The sequence below is a fragment of the Oryctolagus cuniculus genome, chromosome 4 (genome assembly GCF_051225735.1).
Source record: "Oryctolagus cuniculus isolate XC-2025 breed Fujian yellow rabbit chromosome 4, ASM5122573v1, whole genome shotgun sequence".
Classification (NCBI taxonomy): domain Eukaryota; kingdom Metazoa; phylum Chordata; class Mammalia; order Lagomorpha; family Leporidae; genus Oryctolagus; species Oryctolagus cuniculus.
The window spans coordinates 145,415,467-145,440,108 of NC_142870.1; the positions used below are offsets into that span (position 1 = coordinate 145,415,467).

Sequence of the window (24,642 nt, forward strand, 5' to 3'; positions counted from 1 at the left end):
GCCACAAGGTGGAGGATTAGCCTAGTGAGCCGCCGCCCCGGCCCATGTTACATTTTAACCATAAATTTTACCAAAAGTAGTGATGTTCTTGTTTACTTATTCTGGGAATCTATCCCTTGTGTAGAGACAGAAGCAAGTTGATTTGAGTTTAGTTTCTTTATATTGGTGCTCTATAGTCTTTCAAACTTACACTGTTCTGTAGTTCTTGATGCTGGCTGATAGTGATTCTTGTAAGGGGCAGGGATGGATGCTAGCCAGTCCCGGTGCTAGCTTTGGCATAGTAATACTGTAATGATTTAAGTGATCTGTGTTAAATATTTTCAATAAAAGGAAAGACTTATGGCTCTGACAAGCATATTGATTGACCAAAACAAGGTATAACTCACAAAAAGTTTTCTAATGGTTGAACTAAAGCCACTTTCTAGGACTTTAAAAGTTTTTTTTCTCTTAAGTTAAATCTAAATCTGGCTTTAAAATTGTTACTTTAGGTGTGATAGTGGCATCACAGTTACATAAGAAAATTCTTGTGTAGTGATTCATAGTGTTTTGTGTAGAGGTGATTAAATGATAACAGCGATTTACTTTGAAATACTTAGGAACAAAAGATGGTAGCAGTATTTGATGCAGTGGTGTACCACATCTGTAGATGTTCCTAGGGATGCCTGCATCTGGATCAGAGTATCTGGATGGAAATACTGGTTCTGAGTACCCACATGGAAGTGCTGATTCCTCTATTTTCAATCCAGCTTCCTGCTGTCGCACAACCTGGGTGGTAGCTGGTCCCTGCTACCCATGTGGGAGACATGTTGGATTCTGGGCTTCTGGCTTTCGCCTGGTCCAGACCTAGCCCTGAGTATTGCAGACATTTAGAGAGTGAATGGGAGGATAGAATATCTGTCTCTCTGCCTTTAAAACACACACACGTGCGCGCACACACACACACACACACACATAAACCCAACAATAAAAACAACAAACCCACTCTGGTGAAGGTTTCACAAAATTAAGAACATTAGTAAGTTACAAAAAGTTACTGGAAAATAGTTAAAAGAAATTTATTTTGACACAAATTTTGAAATCTATGCATAGTTTTTTTTATAATACGCATTTTCCTTGAATTTTTTGAAGACCCCTTCCATATGTATATAGTCATGCTGCATAACAACTAATAATGAATAATGTGTTGGTCAGCAACTGCATATATAATGGTGACCCCATGAGATTATAATAGAACTGAAGAAACTTCTTTTACCTAGTTAATGTAACCTCTAATGCAGTGTAACACATTCCTCAGGTGGTGCTGGTGTAAACGGTGCCGTTCATTGTATAGCAGTAATACACAGTTATATACAGTATATAATAATAAGCATCTGTTCCTAGTTTATATGCTTTACTTTCTGTCATTATTTAGTGCACTCCCTTTCCTTCTTAAGAATAAAATTTACTGTAAAACATGCTGTGCTGCACTGACAGCCTCATTCATCTTTTTTTTTAATTATTATTTGAAAGAGAGGTAGAACCAGAAAGAGGGAGAGGTCCTCCATCTGTTGGTTGACTCCCCAAATGAAAACAATGGCCGGAGCTGAGCGGATCTGAAGCCAGGAGCCCCCTTGGGGTCTCCCACGCAGGTGCAGGGGCCCAAGGATCTAGCTTCAACCTGTGGTGCCATAAGTGTTGGACTTGCAACCTCATTCATCTTTGTATCAAGAGGCCATGTTGAGCAATTGATTTCTGTACCATCTAGGTTTGTGGGAGTATTGACATTTTCCTGAACAGATCCCTGCTTTTAAACAACACATGATTATACATACATAAAATCGAGTGCATGTGTTAATACCCTATTCCCTTCCTTAGATGAAGTCGGGTATTTTTTTTTTTTTTTTTTTTTTTTAAAGAGATTCTTGCAGGGACCGGTGCTGTGGCGCAGTGGGTTAAAGCCCTAGCCTGAAGTGCCGGCATCCCATATGGGCACCGGTTCTAGCCCTGGCTGCTCCTCTTCCAATCCAGCTCTCAGGCCTAGGATAGCAGTAGAAGATGGCCCAAGTCCTTAGGCCCCTGCACCCACGTGGGAGACCCGGAAAAAGCTACTGGCTTCAGATCAGCGCAGCTGCAGCCGTTGCAGCCATCTGGGGAGTGAACCAGTGGATGGAAGACCTCTCTCTCTACCTCTCTCTCTCTTTCAATAAAAATAAATCTTTTTTTAAACAAAGATTCTTTAAATGATATTAGGTAAGGCTGGATTCTATAACTTGGTATCTTAAGTTCTTATTTTTAGAATTGTACAGCGATCACTATAATCAGATTTTAGAATGTTTCATCACCCCTGGAAAGTTCTGTTGTGCCCATTTACTGTTCTTTTTTTTTTTTTTTTAAGATTTTATTTATTTATTTGAGAGAGAGAGTTACAGACTGAGAGGGAGAGACAGAAAGATCTTCCATTGCTTCACTCCCCAAATGGCTGCAATGGCCGGAGCTGTGCCTATCCAAAGCCAGGAGCCAGGAGCTTCTTCCAAGTCTCCCTTGCGAATGCAGGGGCCCAAAGACTTGGGCCATCTTCTACTGCTTTCCCAGGCACAGCAGAGAGCTGGATTGGAAGAGTAGCAGCCGGGACTAGAACCAGCACCCATATAGTATTAACCTACTGCATCATGGTGCTGGCCCCGCCCATTTACTGTTAATGCTTGCTTCTATTCTCACCTCTAAGCAACCACTGGTTTTGTTTCTCTGTCATTTTTTATAAAGATTATATAATGTATTCTTTTGCATCTGGGTTTCAGTTAGCATACATTTGAAGTTCATCCCTGCTGTCACATATCAGCTTTTGCCCATTTGAAAAAAATGTGTGTTTGTGTAAGGCAGAGAGCCAAAGAGCAAGCAAGAGTGTACTAGCTCCCATCTCTGGCTCACTCCCAAAATGCCTACAGTGGCTGGAGTTGGGTGCAGCAGGAGTCTGCAATTCAGTCTAAGTCACCCATGTGGATGGCAGGAACCTAACCACACCAGCCATCACCTGCTGCCTTCCAGGATTTGCATTGGTAGAGAGCTGGAATTGGGAGCTGAAACCGGGAATCTGATCCAGGCATTTCAACTTAAGCCTTAACCACTAGGCCAGATCCTTGCCACAGTTTGCCCATTTACTTGCTACATTTTATTTACTCTGCGGTTAATGGGCATTTTGAAATGTATTTAGCTTTTGGCTGTTATAAAAAATACTGCTAGGTATATTTTCATGTTATTTCTTTGTGGGGGCATGTGTTTTCATTTCTCTTTGGGTAGGTTGCTGCATTGAATGGTAAATTTATGTTTCTTTGATGAAGCAACCCAATTTTTCTTCCATTGTCGTTGTGCCACTTTATATTTTATCAGTCATGTGCTTTCTCCACATTTTTTCCAACACTTGGTATTATCATTTTGAATTTAGCCAGTGTGAGTGTGTAGCAGTATGTCATAGTTTTTCTTGCCCCCCCCCCCCTTTTTTTTGACAGGCAGAGTGGACAGTGAGAGAGAGAGAGACAGAGAGAAAGGTCTTCCTTTGCCGTTGGTTCACCCTCCAATGGCCGCCGCGGCTGGCGCACCGTGCTGATCCGATGGCAGGAGCCAGGTACTTATCCTGGTCTCCCATGGGGTGCAGGGCCCAAGTACTTGGGCCATCCTCCACTGCACTCCCTGGCCACAGCAGAGAGCTGGCCTAGAAGAGGGGCAACCAGGACAGAATCCGGCGCCCCGACCGGGACTAGAACCTGGTGTGCCGGCGCCGTAAGGCGGAGGATTAGCCTAGTGAGCCACGGCGCTGGCCAGTTTTTCTTGCTTTAATAACTAATGGTATTGAGCATTTTTAAAGATTTATTTATTTATTTGAAAGTCAGAGTTACACAGAGAGGAGAGGCAGAGAGAGAGAGAGGTCTTTCATCTGATGGTTCACTCCCCAATTGGCTGCAACGGCCAGAGCTGTGCTGATCCAAGGCCAGGAGCCAGGAGCTTCTTCCGGGTCTCCCATGTGGGTGCAGAGGCCCAAGGACTTGGGCCATCTTCTACTGCTTTCCCAGGCCGTAGCAGAGAGCTGGATCAGAAGTGGAGGAGCCGGGTCTCAAACCGGCACCCATATAGTATGCCAGCACTTCACGGCAGAACGTTAACCTGCTGTGCCACAGTGCTGGCCCCTGAATTTCTTTTAACTGATTTATAGAAAGATTTTAAAGAAATACTGTATTTATAGCCCTTTACCCAGGTATATCATTTGTGAATATTTTCTCTAGTCAGTGGCTTACCTTTTAGTTTTTTGTTTTTTGTTTTTTGTTTTTTTTGACAGGTAGAGTGGACAGTGAGAGAGAGAGACAGAGAGAAAGGTCTTCCTTTTCCTTTGGTTCACCCCGCAATGGCCGCTGCAGCCGGCGCACTGCGGCCAGCGCACCACGCTGATCCAAAGCCAGGAGCCAGGTGCTTCTCTTTGTCTCCCATGCGGGTGCAGGGCCCAAGCACTTGGGCCATCCTCCATTGCCCTCCTGGGCCACAGCAGAGAGCTGGACAGGAAGAGGAGCAACTGGGACAGAATCCGGCACCCTGACCGGGACTAGAAGTGAGTCCCATATGAATTTTATAATCAGCCAGTTAAAAAAAAAAAAAAAAAAGATTTATTTATTTATTTGAGTTACACAGAAGAGAGGCAGAGAGAGAGAGAGAGAGAGGTCTTCCATCCGCTGGTTCACTCTCCAATTGGCCACAATGGACAGAGCTGCACCGATCTGAAGCCAGGAGCCAGGAGCTTCTTCCGGGTCTTCCATGTGGGTGCTGGGGCCCAAGAACTTGGGCCATCTTCTACTGTTTTCCCAGGCCATAGCAGAGAGCTGGATCAGAAGTGAAGCAGCCAGGTTTTGAACTGGTGACCATAGGGATACTGGTGCTTCAGGCTGGGAAGTTAACCCACTTGCGCCACAGCGCCAGCCCCTCAGCCAGTTTCTTAAAAACAAAGAAACAAAGTCACATATGATTCTTATAGGGATTGCTTTGATTTTATAGGTTGGAAAATTGTCTTCCTCCAAACTGTGGACATGAAATGTTTTTAGATTTTCATTAAGTTTTTAAGCAGTATTGTGTGGTTGAGAATGTGGATGTCTTATATTTCAAATTTGGACTGTGTTTTTAAAATATTTGTGATATTACAGTTAATGGAACTACTTTTAAAAATTTGAGTATTCATTCCTAGAATATTGACACTGGTGACTTTGTCTTAGTTTTAATAGTTTTTTTTGTTCGTTTTTTGGTGGTCTTTGGGATTTTCTATGTATAAGATCATGCCATCTGTAAACAGTGGCAGTTTGACTCCTTCATTTCCCATTTGGATGCCCTTTATTTCTGTTTCCTAATTTTTCTGGCCAGGCAGTTGACTTTTGTGTATATTAAGTATGTGCCATGACGTTAAAATTGTTTATTGGGTACGATAGTTTTGTGTGTGAATTTCGTGAGATTGTTTCAAATATAAGATCTTGTCATCTGTTACTAAAATAGTTTTATTTCCTTTTAAATCTAGGTGACTTTAATTTTACTTATTACTTAATCTTACTGCACTAGCCAGACCCTTGACTGCCATTTTGAATAGAATTGACAAAAGCAGGTATTCTTTCCTTGTCCTAGATTTTTGGAGAAAAATATGAGGCTACTTCAGTCATGGGGGTGGGGAGGTCAGGTGTTTAATGGTGGAGACATCCATGTCCCATAATGGAGTTCCTGGATTCAGTTCTTCGCTCTGGCTTCTCACCTTGGGAGGCAGTGGTGGTTAGGTCCTTACTACCTACGTGAGAGACCTAGATTGAGTTCCTGGCTTTGATTTGGCCCAGCCTCAGTTGTTTGTGAAACAACGGATGGGAGCTGTCTTTCTTTCCTTCCCTTCTTCCTTCCGTCTGTCTATGCATCTTTTCAAATAGATGAGTTTTTAAAGAAAGGCTTATAGACATATGGAATTAAAAGATAAGTTTGGGTGCAGTGAGGTAGGCCATTGCCTGTGATGCCGGCATTCAATGTCAGAATGCCAGCTCACATCCCGGCTGCTGCGCTTCCCGCCAAGCTCCCTGCTAATGTGCCTTGGAAAGCAGCTGAAGATGGCCCAAGAACCTGGGCCCCTGCCATACACAAGGGAGAGACCAGGGTGGAAGTCTTGGCTGCTGGCTTTGGCTTGTCCCAGACCTGACTTTTGTCAGTGGATGGAAGATAGGTCTGTCACTTTGCTTTTTGAATAAATAAAGCTTTTCTTCCTCCCCAAAGGTAAGTTTATTTTGTTGCAAAAAGGTTTGCAATCCCTATTTAGTGTTTCCATAGTATGCATTTTGTAATGTGTATAGATATTTTAAACATTATTGTAAATGGAAAGGTAGTTTCAATGTATGGATCCTGCATCTGTATCAATGAATTTTTTGTATTCGGTTACATTAAAATCCATTGGTCTTTTACCTTGAAAAAAATTTTTGATTGAGTGTTGGATTATATGTTGCTAACTTCTATTTTATTATGAATTTTGTGTTGATGTTAATGAGAGCTTTGGTCTATATTTTGAGATGTATATGTCTGGTTTTGTATTAGGGTAGTTACTAGACCTTTTGCGTCAAAGTTTTCTCTTCTCTATTCAGGTATTACTTATTTTTAATGAATCTAACTTTACTTGTTAAAATTTAGCAGTTTTCTTTTTAGGAAAATTTTCAGTTACTTTTTCAACTTCTTGTTAGAAATTTTATTCAGATTTTAAAACTTTTCTTGAGTCAGTATTTTTGTGTCTTTCTAAAAATTTGTCCATTTCATCCACGTTTTTTTATTCCTGATTTGCTATTTTGTGACTTAAAAAAAAAAAGTCTAGCAAGGTTTGCCAAACTTTTTGATCTTTTTCAACAGCCAGCATTTGGCTTTTCTGACTTTTGTCTTTAGTTTTTCTGTTTTCTCTTATAAGTTTCTTCTCTATAATCTTTATTCAGCACTTTATCCTGATTAGTTTAGGTTTACTTTGCTCTTTTCCTATTCAGGTGAAAGAAAGCTTAGGTTATTGACTTGGTCATGATTTCTGATGCAGATGTTTAAAGCTATACATTTTCTTAATACTGATTTAGCTGTGTCACCTCAATTTTGATATTTTCATTTTCATAAAGTATTTGTTTTATAATTTTCTTCTGTGAAGTCTCTGACTCAAGAGTTACTTATGTATGTGCTTAATGTCCAAGTATTTGAGGATTTTCCTGATTTCTGTCATTTTATAGTTTTTGCTGTGGTTACAGAACATTCTTTTTATGATTTATGAGGAAAAAAAAGACACTTTGTTAGTTACTTACCATTTGATTTGGCAACAAAACAACAGTTGCTTCTTTGGGGAATAAGAGTAGAGATGGATACTGGATCTGTTTTCTCTTGTTCATGTGTAAGGTCATTTATAATTTGTGTCATGTTGGGACCACTTTCACTTGTATTGCTGCACTATATGATACTTGTGCTTTATGAATATGGTAATTTTGAGTTCTGTCATAAGAATTAGAGCTCAAGGGTGGGCACTTGGAACAGTGTAAGTTGCCATTTGAGATGCCTACATCCTGTATCTGAGTGCTTGGTTCCAGTCCTGGCTACTCTAGTTCTGATTGAGCTTCCTGCTAATGCACACCAAAGCAGGTGATGGGTCAAGGACTTGGGTCCTTGCCACCCAGTTGGGATATCTAGATGGAGTTCTGGTCTCCTAGACTTAGCCTGGTTCAACCCTGGCTGTTGCTGGCATTTGGGGATTGAATCAATGGATGGAAGAACTTGTTCCATCTTTCTGGAGTAACAATGAAAAAAATTGCAGCCTAGTATTAGGCACTGTTCTTTTTCCTTTTAATGAATTTAAATATAATTTTGTTTCCATTTTGAATTTTTATTGTTTTGTAGAAGAATTTGAGTTCGGTAGTACTTCTGTTTTTTTTCTTTTAACAAAGGAGCTGCTTGTTTTCCATTGTAATTATATGTTGACCTTTTCCTTAGAGTTTATGATTATTATAAATATAGTAAGAATTAGTTCAAATCATGTATTTTTTAAGGGATGCTGTTGTATGAATGGATTAGTCCTCAAGACTATTTTATGAAAGCAGGCATTGAGTCTCTTTTGCTCTTACTGTGTTCCCAGTGTCCAGCACAAAATAGTACAGTTTTGTCAATATGTTGTAGCATTACTATGTTGTCAGGTTGAGGATCCAAGGGCTTTAGACCTAGTTTGTGCTTTTGGAGAAGAATGTGGACCAGAACATAACATTTGGGGGGACAGATTCAGAATCAAGGGAGATTATGGTTCAAGATAAAGCAATGGGGAAATATGATGTGGAAATAGAGCTAATATTTTTCTGTTTTTGTAAGATAATTTTTGTTACCTAGTCTGGCGAGTTAAAACCATCAATTTTGATGGATTAATATCATCTGAATTCCAGTAACATGAAACCCTAAATTTATTTTACTAAAATCTTTGCTTTCCTCCTTCTTCCTCTTAGGACATTTGCTACAAGATCCTATTGCACCTACCAACTCCACTTGCCAACACTATGTCTGCAAAACTTGCAAAGGCAAGAAAATGATGATGAAGCCTTCATGTAGCTGGTGCAAAGACTATGAGCAGTTTGAGGAAAACAAGCAGTTAAGCATCCTAGTGAACTGCTACAAAAAACTCTGCGAATATATAACACAGACTACATTGGCACGAGATATAATAGAAGCAGTTGACTGTTCTTCTGATATTTTGGCTTTGCTTAATGATGGATCATTGTTTTGTGAGGAGACAGAAAAACCCTCCGATTCATCCTTTACTTTGTGTTTGACACATTCCCCTTTACCGTCAACTTCAGAACCCACGGCTGATCCTCAAGCTAGTTTATCTCCAATGTCTGAAAGTACCCTCAGCATTGCTATTGGAAGTTCTGTTATCAATGGTTTGCCTACTTATAATGGGCTTTCAATAGATAGATTCGGTATAAATATTCCTTCACCTGAACATTCAAATACAATTGATGTGTGTAACACTGTTGATATAAAAACTGAGGATCTATCTGATAGCCTGCCACCTGTCTGTGACACAGTAGCCACTGACTTATGCTCCACAGGCATTGATATCTGCAGTTTCAGTGAAGATATAAAACCTGGTGACTCTCTCTTACTGAGTGTTGAGGAAGTACTCCGCAGCTTAGAAACTGTTTCAAATACAGAGGTTTGTTGCCCAAATTTGCAGCCGAACTTGGAAGCCACTGTATCCAACGGACCTTTTTTGCAGCTTTCTTCCCAGTCTCTTAGCCATAATGTTTTTATGTCCACCAGTCCTGCACTTCATGGGTTATCATGTACAGCAGCAACTCCGAAGGTAGCAAAATTGAACAGAAAACGATCCAGATCAGAAAGCGACAGTGAGAAAGTTCAGCCACTTCCAATTTCTACCATTATTCGAGGCCCAACATTGGGAGCATCTGCTCCTGTGACAGTGAAACGGGAGAGCAAAATTTCTCTTCAGCCTATAGCAACTGTTCCCAATGGAGGCACGACACCCAAAATCAGCAAAACTGTACTTTTATCTACTAAAAGCATGAAAAAGAGTCATGAACATGGATCCAAGAAATCTCACTCTAAAACCAAGCCAGGAATTCTTAAAAAAGACAAAGCCGTAAAGGAAAAGATTCCTAGTCATCATTTTATGCCAGGAAGTCCTACCAAGACTGTGTACAAAAAACCCCAGGAAAAGAAAGGGTGTAAATGTGGGCGTGCTACTCAGAATCCAAGTGTTCTTACATGTCGCGGCCAACGCTGCCCTTGCTACTCTAACCGCAAAGCCTGCTTAGATTGTATATGTCGTGGCTGCCAAAACTCCTATATGGCCAATGGGGAGAAGAAGCTGGAGGCATTTGCTGTGCCAGAAAAGGCCTTGGAGCAGACCAGGCTCACTTTGGGCATTAATGTGACTAGCATTGCTGTGCGTAACGCAAGCACCAGCACCAGTGTAATTAATGTCACAGGGTCCCCAGTAACGACGTTTTTAGCTGCCAGTACACATGATGATAAAAGTTTGGATGAAGCTATAGACATGAGATTCGACTGTTAAATCAGTGGGTCTTTAAACCTACCTCTGGTAGGCAAATAGCTACAGTTTTACGGCAGCTATGGTTCTGTTGGTTTAACTTGCCGGAGCTCCTGCATATAGATCACTTGTATCAAGTGTTTTCATTGCTAAGTTATATGTGTTAGTGTCGGGGAAATAGTTTGCAGATAATGGAGGAGTAACCCTACAACTATATGTCCTTAGTTCTTACAGAACCTCATAGTTTGAGAACAAATGCTGATGCAACTGATTTATACAAAATGAACTTTGGCAAGGAAAATAACATTAACCTCATTGTTTATGGTCATGCTTTGTGCATAATCAAAGTTTATGATTAAATGTAAGGAAGTGGTATCTAGTCAGTTCATAAAGATTGTGCTAATTTTTTTGTGGAAAAGTAGCCATTAGTTTGTTCAGGAGACTCAGTGCTGCCTTCAGACGCCACATTGACGTTTCTCCTGTTGAAAAGCTGATGTGTCCAGCTCAACCTTTTTGCTGACATAATACCATTTCTGATCATGAAAATTGGCTACCGGTGTATGTAGCAGTTCTTAAATCAGCAGTATTATGAAAGAAAATTTGCCCCTCATTAGAATGCTTAAGAAATCTTTTAAAAGACTGAAATTCTGTCAGACTACAAATGTTCGGCTGTTGATGCTACAAACTCTTCTGAGTTTAGCTTCCTTTTTAGTTATGTCTGACTCATTTCTAGTGAAAAATCCTAAATCCTTCCTTCACTTTGAGCAATGTTCTAATTGGATAAATGAAGTAGAGAAGAGCAGTTTTTATTCTGAAAGTATTTGAGTTTAGACTATATTATATGACAGAGTTTTTTAAATTATAAAAAGGTGTTATTTAGAAATTGGGATTTATTTAAAATAATTTTGGAATAATGCCCCCAAATTTACCCAGATTTATATATTATACATATTGCCATTGGCCACTTTTGATTCCCCCCTCCCATCTAATAGTTTATTTGCCACAGACTTTTTATTTTGAATATGCTCCTATTTTTTTTAGGGTGCTATTCATTATGAAGGCTTCTTTATTGAGGCCTAATAAAAATGCCTTTTTATGAAGCCTGTGCATTTAGGTATGTTTGAAACTAGATTTTCTTTAGAATGCTCTTTTGCATGTAAAGCACAAACTATGTTTCAGTTTAAATGCACTCCTTCCCTTTTTTATGGGAAGATAAGTGAGTCACATTCTGTTGAAGGGAAATCTAGTCAGTTGCTTGAAAGAGCACAGCCCAAGTAAAACAAGGACTGGCTAGGTGTAAAAAAATAACCTTGTGAATTTTTGAAAGAAGAGTTGCTGCTTTGACAGTGCTTATTTAAAGAAAAATACTGCTGGAAAAGTTCCCATTTCTACTACGTTCACCATCTTTAGTGAGATCTGACATATGTTGAAGTTCTGTTTGATTTGGCACACAGCATGTTCAATGATGGTTACTCGCCTAGTACAAGACATGGAGAAGAAACTTTTGGACACAGAGCAGATGACACCTCCTTCTGTTTTGTAGTGTATCCTGGTGTCATTTTCTGTGAATGTGGTCAGGTAGAATTGTTTTTGTTGTTGTTGTTGGGCTTTTTTTTTTTCTTGGTCTCTTTTTTGGTGGGGTGGGGGTGGGCTAAAGCCATAGGAAGAAAAATGTGATGTATGTGTCCAGTATGTACTATTTTGTTTTTGTTTTGCAAGAAGAGTTGAACTATTTTTGATAACAAGAGTAAATGGTGGAAAATGCTTCTTAGTTGTCTTGTCTTTATTTGCTTTCCAAATTTTGGAATTTTATTTAATTCCTTTTAAGTGTTAGCAGTGTCTTATGAAACATGTATTTACCTAAAAGTTTGTAACAATTTTGTGTCAACCAGATACCCTGCTATATAAACTTGTAAACCTGTTCTTCACTAATGATCACTGCAAAAATGACTAGAAATGAGATTGTACACATGGATGATTAGGGTATATTTTGCAAATCTCCCAAACCTTCCTAATATTATGATCTTAAAATTCATAGAGTACTTTATTGCTTCCCAGGTTTGATACTCTTAGTTTTGTGTTTTTTTGATGCATGGGAGGTTGGCAATATAGACAAAGTGGAAATCATTAGTATGTGAGGGCCTCGATTGTTATGTAATATTGCCAATGATGAATTCAGGTTGTTTTTAGCACAAGTTTCTCTTTTTTATGCTGGTATTCTCACTGCCACATTTTTGGAAACCTGTATTACACTTTAAATCTATCAATAAATGATAGTTTTCTAATTCTATGTTGTAGAATACTGAGGAGTTTGGGATAGCATGCTCTGGTCTGTATTAATTTGGGGAAGAATAATTAATTATGGTGCTTTGACTTTTTTACTGTTTCTCTTTATACCACAAGTTATTTAAGAATGCTGACCAATGGGTAATCTGGGAGTGATTGATAGCATTACTGAAGTAACTGGATTTACTTCTTCAGGGTATGAAACCACCAAGACAAGAACAGCATTTAATATGGCACATCTTTAATGTTATTTTGAGTCTTTGTTATTAATATAAATGGCCAGATGACCTTTTACGGTAGGTGATCTTAGAGCTGATGATTTATCTTTTTAATTAGCTTCATCACGTCTACATTTCCATATAGTTCGGTGGTATATTCCTAGGATAGAGAGTCTTTTTATTTTGGTTGTGTTCCTAGTTTTGCTTAAAACAATTCATTTTTCTGAAAAGAAAGTTTTTTACAACAAATGATAAATTAACTGTCCTTTCCCACATTGCAGGTAATACAGAATGCTTTAGAAAATACTAAATTCAAAGTATAGTGTCTAATTCTAATATGTGGATGGTGTTTTATGCTTTTCTCCCTCTTCAAATATTCTAAGTATTTAATAACACACAATTACACATTCATTTAAAGTAATTATAGATACTACTGAAGTCCCCTTTTATCCTGTGAATCCCACGTTCCCCAACCCTGCTCCCTTTTGCCAAAGGAAATAAATCACTTTTTACTTTAAGATACTGTCCTTCCAACAGATCTGTTTGTAGTTTTCCCAGGGGTTCAAAAAATGTTTTAACCTCAAGCTTGTCTACAATGTTACTCTTTCAGATATAAAAATGTGTTGCAAATGTAATTAAAACCAAAAGTATATAGTGATTATCTTAGTGAATGTGATTCATATTTAACAATTTTATTTAGTTTTGCAAAAAGGGAAAAACAGTTCATGCAGTCTTCACTCAAGCACACCTTAACATTTCCAAAAGCTGAGCAAATGATATATTTCATTTAATCAGATTGAAGTTTTATAAATACACTGTATGTGGTACACAGTGGTGGCATGTAAAATGCAAGGGAAATACATGGAATTTTACTAGTTTGATTATCACTATGAAACTAATTTTTCATTGGATAACATTAAGATAACCCTCAACTTACCTGTAATCAAGGGGCCAGGGATAATGTAACAACTTGAAATTTCCAGTTTGGTGGGTTATATTTAGCATGATCTTTATCAGAAGGTCAAATATATATTATTGTAGTTCAGAATTCACATTCTTTGCATTCAGCTCTAAGAAAGGAGTACGATGAAACACATTCTTATAGTTACTGAGTATGTTATAATTTGGGCAACCCAAATTAGTCTATCTTGAGTAGTATTAATAACTGTACTTTAAAAATAACAACAGACTTTTAAAACCAAACACTGACCAAAGTGAAGCGAAGAGAACTTCAGTAAGAATAAGGTAAAAACAAACACAAAATCCCCCAAACCCAAATGGTTAAAAAATGTATATTGTGAAACTGACTTGCATTTTTACTTTTTTGTAAGTTTTAGAACTAGTTTAGATCATTTTGAATAATAAAACTTTTAAAATCTGTTATTTAAAAGTATTACCTTTTTTGTATTTTTATCTGAAATTAAAAATAAATAGTTGCTTTCCTTCCCTGGTAAAGGCTGGATGGAATTGGTAAATTTCATGTTACTATATAAATCTATTAATTAATGTGTTTAGATTGCATTTAATGTTTCCTAAACATTCAGTCATATTTAAATTTTCATTCTTCTGGGTGAACTGTTAAGTAGTTGTATAGTTCCACTTTCTATTATAGTTAAAATAGAAGATCCGTTCTAATCAAGAAGGTAAAGTAACAGGGCAGTGGGAGGACCCTGTGACAGGCAGGATTGCTAACTCCCTTACTGCGTGAAGTGATGTCCATTTCCTACGTCTTCCTCTCCTACTTTATGTCCACCGTGCCCTAAGGTTTGATTATTTCAATGCTTGGCTTTTACCACCAGCAAAGGGACCAAAGATTGATGTGGAAAGAGAAGCTATTCTGACACTTTGAAGACTGGTTAAAAAAGAATGGAGGGGAGAAGTTAATAGAGGTGAATGTTAAAAAGTTGCTTGGTGGCTGGTTTCTGTCCATCCTTTTTGAAATTTCAGGTTTTTTTCCCCCCAAGGATATTGTAGGATTTGGTTGCACTGTGGCCTGCTGAAAAAAATGTAGGATTCTGTATTGAACACAACCACCGCAATAGTAAACAACAGCTTTCTCTTTTGGGGATATACCATTATTTTCTTTGATTTTTATGGTAAATATTGAGGTGGTTGAAGTATTTGGAATAGAAAGGAATAATGTTTAGGTAGAGGCTTGTACTCTTGTCCTCGTCTAATACTCAGTGAAAAAAAGGGTATGGTAAGAACTTTTCATAAAGTATTTCATTATCCCAGTAAGTCTTGAAGTAGGCCTTCTGATAGGAAGTAAAGATGGGGCATCAATGGATTTGGAGAGTAACAAATCATTCAATAGTTCTCTACAAATGTTCAATTCAAAGGACTTTTTTCTTCAAGTATGAGTCAAATTCTGTACTGTCTTCATTTGAGAAGTTTTGAGATTTTATATAAGATCCAGAGTTAGGTTGGGGAGGGGCAGAGCTTGTCAGCCAGTTGGAAGGCCCAGTGGTTACAATACCTGAGGATGTAAAGTGACTAGCAGTTTGGCAGGTCATTGTAAAATTACATTATACCAGGTTAAGTTCAAGATCTCTGAACTCCAGTATACATAATTAAAAGAGGTCTCTGAGATGTTTTGGCAGTGCTTTCATTAACTAGGGCTGATTCAATTCTGGAGGCCCTTAAGTTTTCAAGTTCCAGAATATTCTGACTCAAGTTTTCTGCAAGTGAAGGTATCTTCTAGGCTCCATAGGAGCCCCGAGGGGCCTCAGGGATGCTGGCCAACATGAGGCAACTTCTGTGGTTGGCACTGTCCCTAAGAGATCCTTGGTACATTCAGGGGTGTAGAGTGCTGATCCGCAGACTTCGGAAGGTGACAGTATGTGATACTTGCTTCCAAGGAAAAGCTCTGCAAGAGGTTTGAGGCAAACTAGAGGAGCCTCCTAAGTTGAGTGTGTATCTAGATTTACTGCTTAAAAACGTTTTTAAGTTCCTAGTGCAGACAGGCATCCTCCAAGCCTTTCAAAAGCAGTATGCAAATAGAGAATCCACTAGGAAAAAATATTTAAAATACACATCTTCCGTTTATGTAGATATTGGCAGCTACTCTTCATCCACTGACTGTAGCTTTCCACATTTCTCTGAAAGGCTTGAGGTTATTTTATTGCCTTTGTTTCCAAATTCAGATGGAGAGGCAGGTTCATCTGTTTCATAATCTTCAAAGGAGCTGAAAGAACAAAGCAAAAGTTACTGATTTTTGTTGTTATAAGGTTTTCACATTTGGGTAGAAATCTGGCAAACCAGGGCCAGAAGGCCAGCTTCTTGAGGTTCCCCTCAGTTGTTGAACAGTAGCTATACACAGCCGAGCTGCCCCGGAGGAGCCAACAATCTAGAAAACATTTTTCTCCTTATTCCTTACACTATCTTCCTGGCTATTCCTGAGGTTTGTTTTAGGCAGAGATGGCAAAACAGTTTTTCTCTTTTCTGGGGCCGGCGCCGTGGCTCACTTGGTTAATCCTCCACCTGCAGCCATATGGGTGCCAGGTTCTAGTCCCGGTTGCTCCTCTTCCAGTCCAGCTCTCTGCTGTGGCCAGGGAGTGCAGTGGAGGATGGCCCAAGTGCTTGGGCCCTGCACCCCATGGGAGACCAGGAGGAAGCGCCCGGCTTCGGATTGGCGTAGTGCCAGCTGTGGTGGCCATTTGGGGAGTGAAACAATGGAAGAAAGACCTTTCTCTGTTTATAACTCTGTCAAATAAAAGTTTCTCTTTTGGTTGATGATCGTTTGAGGTTTTTTTTTTTTTTTTTTTTTTTTTTTTTTTTTTTTTTTTTTTTGAAAGGCAGAGTTATAGATCTTCCATCTGCTGGTTCACTCCCCAAATGCTGCAATGGCCCGGAGATCCTTTTCTGGATCTCCCATCTGTACACACATGGTGGCTTAATCCACTATGGACAGCGCATATTCTCCAGCTACATCTGAGCTGAGAAAAATAAATGTGCTCATTTACTAATATCAATTACAATGTCTGACATCACTGGCTTAACCTTGCTCACCCTTTGCAGGGCCCCCCCCTCTATGTGAGTTTCTACAGCATTAAACTTGTTTTTAAAATTTATTTTCATTTTGTTTGAAAGCCAGAAAAAGAAACAGATCTTCCATCTGCTGGTTCACTCCCCAAATGCGCTCAAGCCAGGGCTGGGCAGCCTGAAGGCAGGAGCACAGAACAATCTGAGTCTTCCAGGTGGGCGGCAGGGAGGCAGGTATTTGAGCCATCACCTGCTGCCCCCCAGGGTGTGCACCGGCAGGAAGGTGGCTCAGAGCCAGAGCATCTGGGACTTGAACTAGGCATTCCAGTATGGTAAGCAGACATTGCAGGTGGTGATCTAACCTGCTATGATAAATGCCCACCTCTCTAAAACATTAGTTGGGTAGATATCAGAGAAGATTAAGTTTACCTGATGTTTGGAAAATTGTTCCCTGTCAGTCTAGCTTGTGATATTGTCATGTAAATAATTTTATAAAAGTATTCCAGTTAATTCCTAATTTGTTTTCTCATCTCTGAGGCCTCAGTGGAACAGTGAATGCTAGATAAGGAGGGAAATTTGCTCCAATGAGTGAAGTGACTGAAATATGTTTATTTTTGGGAACAAAAGTTTTAGTTAATTCTAGTAGTGCATTATCAGACACTTAACTGCTTATTTCCTGTGGAAGTGGAAGACATTTTCCACCTCGTGGTACTCTTAATTTGGTGTTTGCAAGCTTTCAGTCTCTTAAGTACTACACTGCGTATCTGAGAATAAGGCATGGTTTCAAGGAGTTACCTGAGGTGGGACTCATCCAGTAAATAACTGTTCTTAAGCATGAGCCAAATGCTAGGACAACAGTGACAAAGACTGACCCAGCCCCTTCTCCCAACTCGAGCAGCCTTAAGAGGAATAGTGGTTAAGTGATTTATCCGCAGAACATGGGCTTTGGAGTCAGATTAAGGCTCCATGCTGGGTTTGATCATTTTAGTGAATGACCTCCTCATTTAGCACTTGGAGCCAGAAACCTGGCTGGTTATCTGAATTTCCTCTTCCCTTCTCCCCTTTCTTGTTTTAACATTTTCAGTAGCTTCCCCAGGCCCTGCATGATATGGTCTCTGCTAAACTCTCCAACCACACTCCACTCTTGCGTACTGTGCTCTAGCTACACCAAGTTTTTCAAATTCTTCAACACGATGGTTCTTGGCTCTGAAACCACTGCACTTATTTTTCCCTTTGCCTAGGATATTTTTACTCCATTTTCCCCATAATTATCCTTTTTAACCTTTAGGTTTGATCACATCATTATGAAATTCTTTCCTCAGTATTAAGTTGCAACTTTCCAGTTTTGATACATCCTTGTTTCTTTCATAATTCATATAATTACACGTCTATAGTGTCCATTTTGTAACCCAGTAATTTCCTTTGGTATAGTGACTGGCACTAGGCACTCAAAGTGAACTGCTGAGAGAAAAGTGATGCCTTAATGCTCTTGTTAAGCAGTGTAGACGTTGTGGATAGGTGGAGCCAGTAACATGGTGAGGTGCAGGAGTCGGAGCCACTGAAACCAGATCTGTGAGGGCCTTCATCTGTAATACTCTCCTGGAATTCTTGAGCACAAGAAGAGAATGTTAACTGACTCCCAAGTGGCTGCCTCTAATGAAGATTATTTTATGAGGTGAGTGAGCAAAGGGGTCATAGTATTAAAGCAGCATTCACATGACTCACCACTGACTACAAATCATAGGTAGCAGATTGGGAACAAATTTCTTAATACTGTGTTGTTAGCATGGAGGAAAATAATGGCTCTTGTAATCTTGCCAGCACCACCACTGCCTTTAGAGACCTCTTTCCCTAATTAAGTTTTCCCTTTCTGATGAGCAGTTTCTGGACACATGTGAAGGGTGGTTCTGCAGATTAGGGGATGCAAATTAGTAACTGGCAAGAATAGACAGTGATTGGCAGACACCTAGGCTGATGAAGGGCTGCGCACAGTTTCTGGGTATGTTCTGGTAGTTGTGGTTTTAGTCTTATTTCTGTGATTCTAACTTTACAGAAGCAGAGGGATATACTATTTAATTTAGGGCTTGTCTGGGGAAATCCAAGACATAAGGTGGCTATAATGCTGTTTAGAAATAGGTGTGGGGCCGGTGCCGAGGCTCAATAGGCTAATCCTCTGCCTGCGGCGCTGGCACCCCGGGTTGTAGTCCCGGTCGGGGTGGCAGATTCTGTCCAGCTCTCTGCTGTGGCCTGGAAGTGCAGTGGAGGATGGCCCAGGTCCTTGGGCCCTGCACCCACATGGGAGACCAGGAGAAGCACCTGGCTCCTGGCTTTTGGATCAGTGTAGCTCAGGCCGTGGTGGACATTTTGGGGGGTGAACCAACAGAAGGGAGTCCTTTCTCTCTAACTCTGTTAAATAAAAAAAGCAAAAAGGTGTGAATTTTATATTTCTAGAAACATAGCCTAAGCCATTTATATAAAATGGATTAAATGAAATATTTTGGAAGTTTGGTGTGTGTTTCACTGAATTTCCCCAACTCATTGATGAACTAGAAAATGTTTTGTCAACTCTTGATGAAGTTACCTAGAACACACCACATACTCCTCTGGCCTGGCAAGCTGAGGTCACTGCATTTTGATGGCTGGGTACCTCTTTCAGTTTCCCGGAGTCACCACCCATCATTCTTATTCCTCATGATGTGAAGGACATACACAAGTTTGGCTAAGTATATCCTTATAGACTTGATGGCAGAGTGACAGAATTTCATTCCTTTTTATTAAGTACAGTCCCAAGAGTTTGTAACAGTAAATATTATCTGTTGAAATAAATTTGGCCTTTGATTTCTTTGGTTGCATATGCAAAATAAAATATTAACTGCCGGTCCATATAAAGGCTGTTTATTCAGCATGGTAGAAAAATGATTCAAAGTCTATCATTCTCTTTCTCCCCCCCCCCCCCGCCCCGCCAGTAATCCAATATACACCATACGAACCCCCTCCTACCTGCATGGTGTCCCTGGCTGCCCTGTTAAATGCTCCTACCTCAACTGAGAGTGGTCAGGCTTTGGACAACCTCTGTTAGCAGCTCCAGTCTTGGGCAACTGCTCTGATGGGTTTCTGGCTGGCTGCCTTTATCTACAGTGCTTGATTTTCCGGTGCTGATGGGAGTAAATGTAGATGTCTTAGAAAGAGTAACTCACATATGTTTATGCTTGATATAAAGGGAAAAGCTGCCTTTAACAATATTCAGTAAAAATCGATTCTGAATTACCTGAACGTCAAGTAACAGGAGAAAATGCATGTGAGTTACTGCTTAGAACACCCTGAAGCATTAAGTCATGTTTTAGACACACTAGTAACATTTAGAATAATAATAATAAAAAAGACTACAGTGTAAACAATAGTTATCTCTGGATCACTGAGCCAAGGGTGGTTTTATTTTTCTATATTTTCCAATTTTGCTGCAAGCCTACATTTTTCTACTAAATGAATAAAGACCCCCTGAATTAAAAAAAAAAAAGTTTAATGGGTTTATTCAAATGTAAAGCTGTTGGTGAAATACCAAATACCTTGTGAGAAGGCACTTTGAAGATAATGTAAAAGGACTTAACATAAAGGTCTCAAGTAGTCAAGTAGCAGGTTTACAGCAAAGCTTGTTTGATTACTGCACATCTGTTTTTCTTTTTTTTGACAGAGTTAGAGAAAGGTCTTCCTTCCATTGATTCACCCCCCAAAATGGCCACCACAGCTGGCGCGCTGCACTGATCTGAAGCCAGGCGCCAGGTGCTTCCTCCTGGTCTCCCATGCGGGTGCAGGGCCCAAGCACTCGGGCCATCCTCCACTGCCCTCCCGGGCCACAGCAGAGAGCTGGACTGCAAGAGGAGCAACTGGGACAGAATCGGGCGCCCCAACCGGGACTACGACCTGGGGTGCAGGCGCCGCAGGTGGAGGATTAGCCTAGTGAGCCACAGCACTGGCCACGCTCATCTGTTTCTTAAGATAGTCACTCCCTTTAGCTTGCATAATATCAAATTCTTGTGGTGTTTTCAACTATTGTAGAAGCCATAAGAATGTTAATTATAAATATGGTATCATAACTTGTCATCTTTGTATGTGACCCCTTGAGTTGAGCAAGTGTAAGTACTGGCCCCTGTCTTTCTGATTTCCCCAGTGAGCATTTGTGACTGAGGCTGGATGTCTGCTGCCTCCTGCTGTGGAGGGCCTTGCACCTGAGACCGGAAAGCATGACCAGCCTCGAATCCGCTGATGACAAGCACTTGGCACAAAGGCTACTATGCTGTCAGATGGTAAAGAAGATGGAGAATTTTGAGTTCTTTGTGGAGGGTCACTTCTGGGATCCTGCAGATATCTTGGCAGTGAGGGTGGCTGTTGGCTGTCTTCTGGAGCATTCTCACTGAGGACCTCTAGCATTCCCAAAAATCCCCCAGGTGCTGGGATTACAAGACAAAGAAAAGGTTCCTCGCCCTTGAAAAGTCCACAATGGCAAGACAAATACTTCCATTTCTTGGGGCACTGAAATGCAAGCCACTGTTAGATACGTTATCTCTGATTCTCAGTGCAATCCTGCCAGTCATACAGAAGACATCTGGGTGCCTGGCACTTTGCCCTAGGAATGAAAAGGTAAGGGACTGCTAATGTTATGGCTGATTAAACTCTAGTTCCAGGAGGTTAGGTGCTGTGGCTAAGGTCACAGAAATGGTGGTGATAAACAGCTAGCATTTACTGATGATAGTCACTATGCCTAAGGGCTTTATATCACACACATCATTTTACTTAATCCCTAAAACAGCATGGTGTGGCAGGTGCTACCCTCACTGTACAGGGGCATGCTGAGGCTTGGACGACTGGGATCTTGCAGCCAGTGAGAGCCCAAGGATTTGAATCTAACTCCAAATTTCATGCTCTTGACCTTGCTGTTACATGTTGCTTCTTTTCTCAAAGGGAGTAGTAATAGCTACCATGGTCAGCAGCTGAGTGCCAGGTGTTTACATGAGTTATCTCAGATTCTCACAACTACCTTGGAAGGCAGTTACTAGTATTTTCTGAAACTGAAGCTCAGGAGTCAGGTAACCTGCCCAGCTGGTGCATGGACCAGATCTGTCCGGTTCCTAAGTCTCTTCCCATAGTGCCTACACTGCCTCCCTTTCTAATAGGACAGGCTGGCAATGTCTCTGTGAGAGTTCCACTCACTCTGGCTTATCTGTAACTCCTCTTAAGATGAAGCCTTGCGTCTGGGATCTGGCCTTGCTTTGAACCAGACAGGCAGGTATTACTCCTGTAAACGGGCCTTTGGTTTCCTCTGCTGACATTCTGGTGTACACGCCACAGGCTGGGCTGTTGAAAGCTTCTTCCCCCTTGGGACCTTATCACCCACATGTGTTCTGTGTAGGTCTTGTCTTATCTCCCATAATATGAGAAGAGGGGTGCCCAGCAAGAGCCTCTCGTGTGCACTGGTCGAATTTCACCACAGCTGGTCCCTGCATCTCCTCCTGTGACCCCTGCCTGTACCGTCTGCACCCTCTGCCTCCTGCTGCTCCTCCTCTTCCTCCTCCCTCCATACACATGGGCACCTTCTCTGTGCCACAAGTTGGAACAAACTTCTGCTGGAGCCACTTGTTTATTCTTTGGCTGCCATCAGGCTTTTGTTTTTAGATAAACGTACCTGTGTTTAGGCTAGCTATCTCTTTTCTCCTCCCTTTAGAGCAGGTTAGAAAACAATCTAATTCCATCTTTGTAAAACAGATTATCTGTCTGCACAGAAATATCTAGAAGGATAAATTTCAAAGCGCTAGGACAGGCTATCTCTGGGTAAAGGCTTTTAGGTGAAGATTTTTGTGTATTAACTTTCATGAAGCTGGTGCCGCAGCTTACTAGGCTAATCCTCCGCCTTGCGGCGCCGGCACACCGGGTTCTAGTCCTGGTCGGGGCGCCGGATTCTGTCCCGGTTGCCCCTCTTCCAGGCCAGCTCTCTGCTGTGGCCAGGGAGTGCAGTGGAGGATGGCCCAAGTGCTTGGGCCCTGCACGCCATGGGAGACCAGGATAAGTACCTGGCTCCTGCCATCAGATCAGCGCAGTGCACCGGCCGCGGCAGCCATTGGAGGGTGAACCAACGGCAAAGGAAGACCTTTCTCTGTGTTTCTCTCACTGTCCACTCTGCCTGTCAAAACAAACAAACAAACAAACTTTCATGAAGTGAACATTATGTACATAGGTGAAGAGGTGAAGGAGAATAATCTTTATTAAAGCAATACAGCTAATTATGTGAACCTCATATATTATAGAACAGTATTAAAAAACCCAATTACTTGAAATCCCACAGCCCAGAGTTTTGTAACCTTGAGCTATGAAATTTTTAAGCACTTTTAAATGTCTGTATGACATAAACATACCATGACTTACTTAGCCATTCTATTAACACATTTGTGGGTTTTTTTTTTTTATTTAAAAAAAATACTAATGTGGAGAGAGCAGCTCTGACTTTCTGATTATGATGCATCCCCGAATCAGAAGTAGGGAGTCGGAGGCGTACACCGAGGCTGTGGCTGCATGCGGCCACATGGCTTCTCAGGGCACTGGACCAATACGCTTGCACCAGCAGCGTCTAGAAATGCTCGTCTCCCTGCGTGGTGCAGCAAGTGTGAGCTGTCGCTGCCCAGTGCTGCTTCCAGAAGGCTGTGCAGCGGCTGTATTTCTGTCTGCATCTGACTTCCCTGCTATGACGGGAATCTTGTCTTTGTTTACTATACCCAGTACAGCTTAGTATACAGGAGGAATGCAAACAATGAATCATCTTAAAAAATTATTGCCGATTTAATAAGCTACAAATTTGGGGCTCTCACTTTTTTTTCATTTGAGAGAAGAGAGAGAAAAAGTGTGTCCCAAATAGCCACACTGGCCAGGGGGCTGGAGCTGAGAACCGAATCCAGGTCTCCTACAATGGTGGCAGGAACCCAACCATTGGAGCCATCACTGCTGCTTTCCAAGGTCCACACTAGCAAGAAGCTGGAACCAGGAGCTGGAGCAACGAGTCAAACTCAGGCACTTTGATGTGGGATCCAGGTGTCTCAGACCCCTAGTGTCTTAATGCCCGCCCAGATCTTGCTTCTTGCAAAAACAGCTTTATTAATTTACATAGCATAGTTTATCAATTTTAAGTGTTCAGTACATTCTGGTAAATTTTTACAACTGTGCAACCATTGCCATAATTCAATGTGAGAACACTTTGATCTCCCTGTCTGCTCCTCCACCTCGTTCCCACTTACATTCAGTCTCCACTGTCAGTCCTGGAACTCGGCAACACTGATCTGTTCCCTGGTGCTGGAAGTTTTCCTACTCTAGAAGTTTCACTTACATGGATTCGTATTAGTCTCTTCAACGTCTGGCTCTTTTCATGTAGAATGGTATTCTGAGAGATTCATCCATGTTGCATCAGTTAGTTCGTTCCTTTTATTTTGAGGTATAACTGACAACAATAAAATGCTCATTTATATATAATTAATGTTTTAATTCTTTATCCATCTTGGAAATAACACTCAATATAATGAAAATATCCATCGCCTTCCCCTTTACCCAAGTTTCCTTGGTGTCCTTTTGTAATCACTGCTCACCTTCCTAGGCAACCACTGATCTATTTCTGTTACTATAAATCAGAATGCATTTTTAAAAGTTTGCAAGTAGAATTGTACAGTATATACTTTTCTGTTTGGCTTTAGTTTGCTTATTTTGATATTTGTCTTTGTTGTATTTATCAGGAGTTTGTTAATTTACTGCTGAGTGGCAGTCCCCCAGCTTGATGGACATCTAGATTACTTCTTGTTTGGGGCTGTTAAGGGTAATTCTGCTTTGAACATTCCTGCCCACATCTCTGGGTGCACATTTTTCCTGGGTAGAATTTCGGGAGTGGAATTACTGAATCATATGGTTAGTATATGTTAAATTTCCTAAGAAACAGCCAAACTTCTCAAAAGAAGCTGTATATTTTTATACAACCAAGGTTCCAGTCTCTTCACATCATTGCCAAGTGGTGACCTTAGTTGTCCCAGGGGCTGTGTAGTATATTTCATTATGGTTATAATTTGTATG

General features: G+C 40.7%; 2 protein-coding genes across 19 annotated transcripts in view; one reads left to right on the top strand and one right to left on the bottom strand.

The window, feature by feature from the left end:
• MSL2 (MSL complex subunit 2) overlaps positions 1-11,822 on the top strand; it is a 39,856-nt gene extending 28,034 nt beyond the window's left edge. For 14 of the 15 annotated variants that reach the window (XM_051818619.3, XM_070072787.2, XM_089332242.1 and 11 more), the window contains one exon: positions 8,490-11,822. In XM_051818619.3, the coding sequence (XP_051674579.1) occupies positions 8,490-10,081 (1,592 nt within the window). In that variant the 3' untranslated portion in view covers positions 10,082-11,822. Of the gene's footprint in view, positions 1-4,313; positions 4,577-8,489 lie in introns of those variants that run through there. The other variant, XM_089332243.1, reaches the window with a different exon arrangement.
• Positions 11,823-13,232: 1,410 nt separating this feature from the next.
• Positions 13,233-24,642, bottom strand: part of PPP2R3A (protein phosphatase 2 regulatory subunit B''alpha) — a 210,699-nt gene continuing 199,289 nt past the window's right edge. For all 4 annotated transcript variants that reach the window (XM_051818617.3, XM_051818618.3, XM_070072785.2 and 1 more), the window contains one exon: positions 13,233-15,745. In XM_051818617.3, coding sequence (XP_051674577.1) covers positions 15,622-15,745 — 124 coding nt within the window. In that variant the 3' untranslated portion in view covers positions 13,233-15,621. The remainder of the gene's footprint in view (positions 15,746-24,642) is intronic.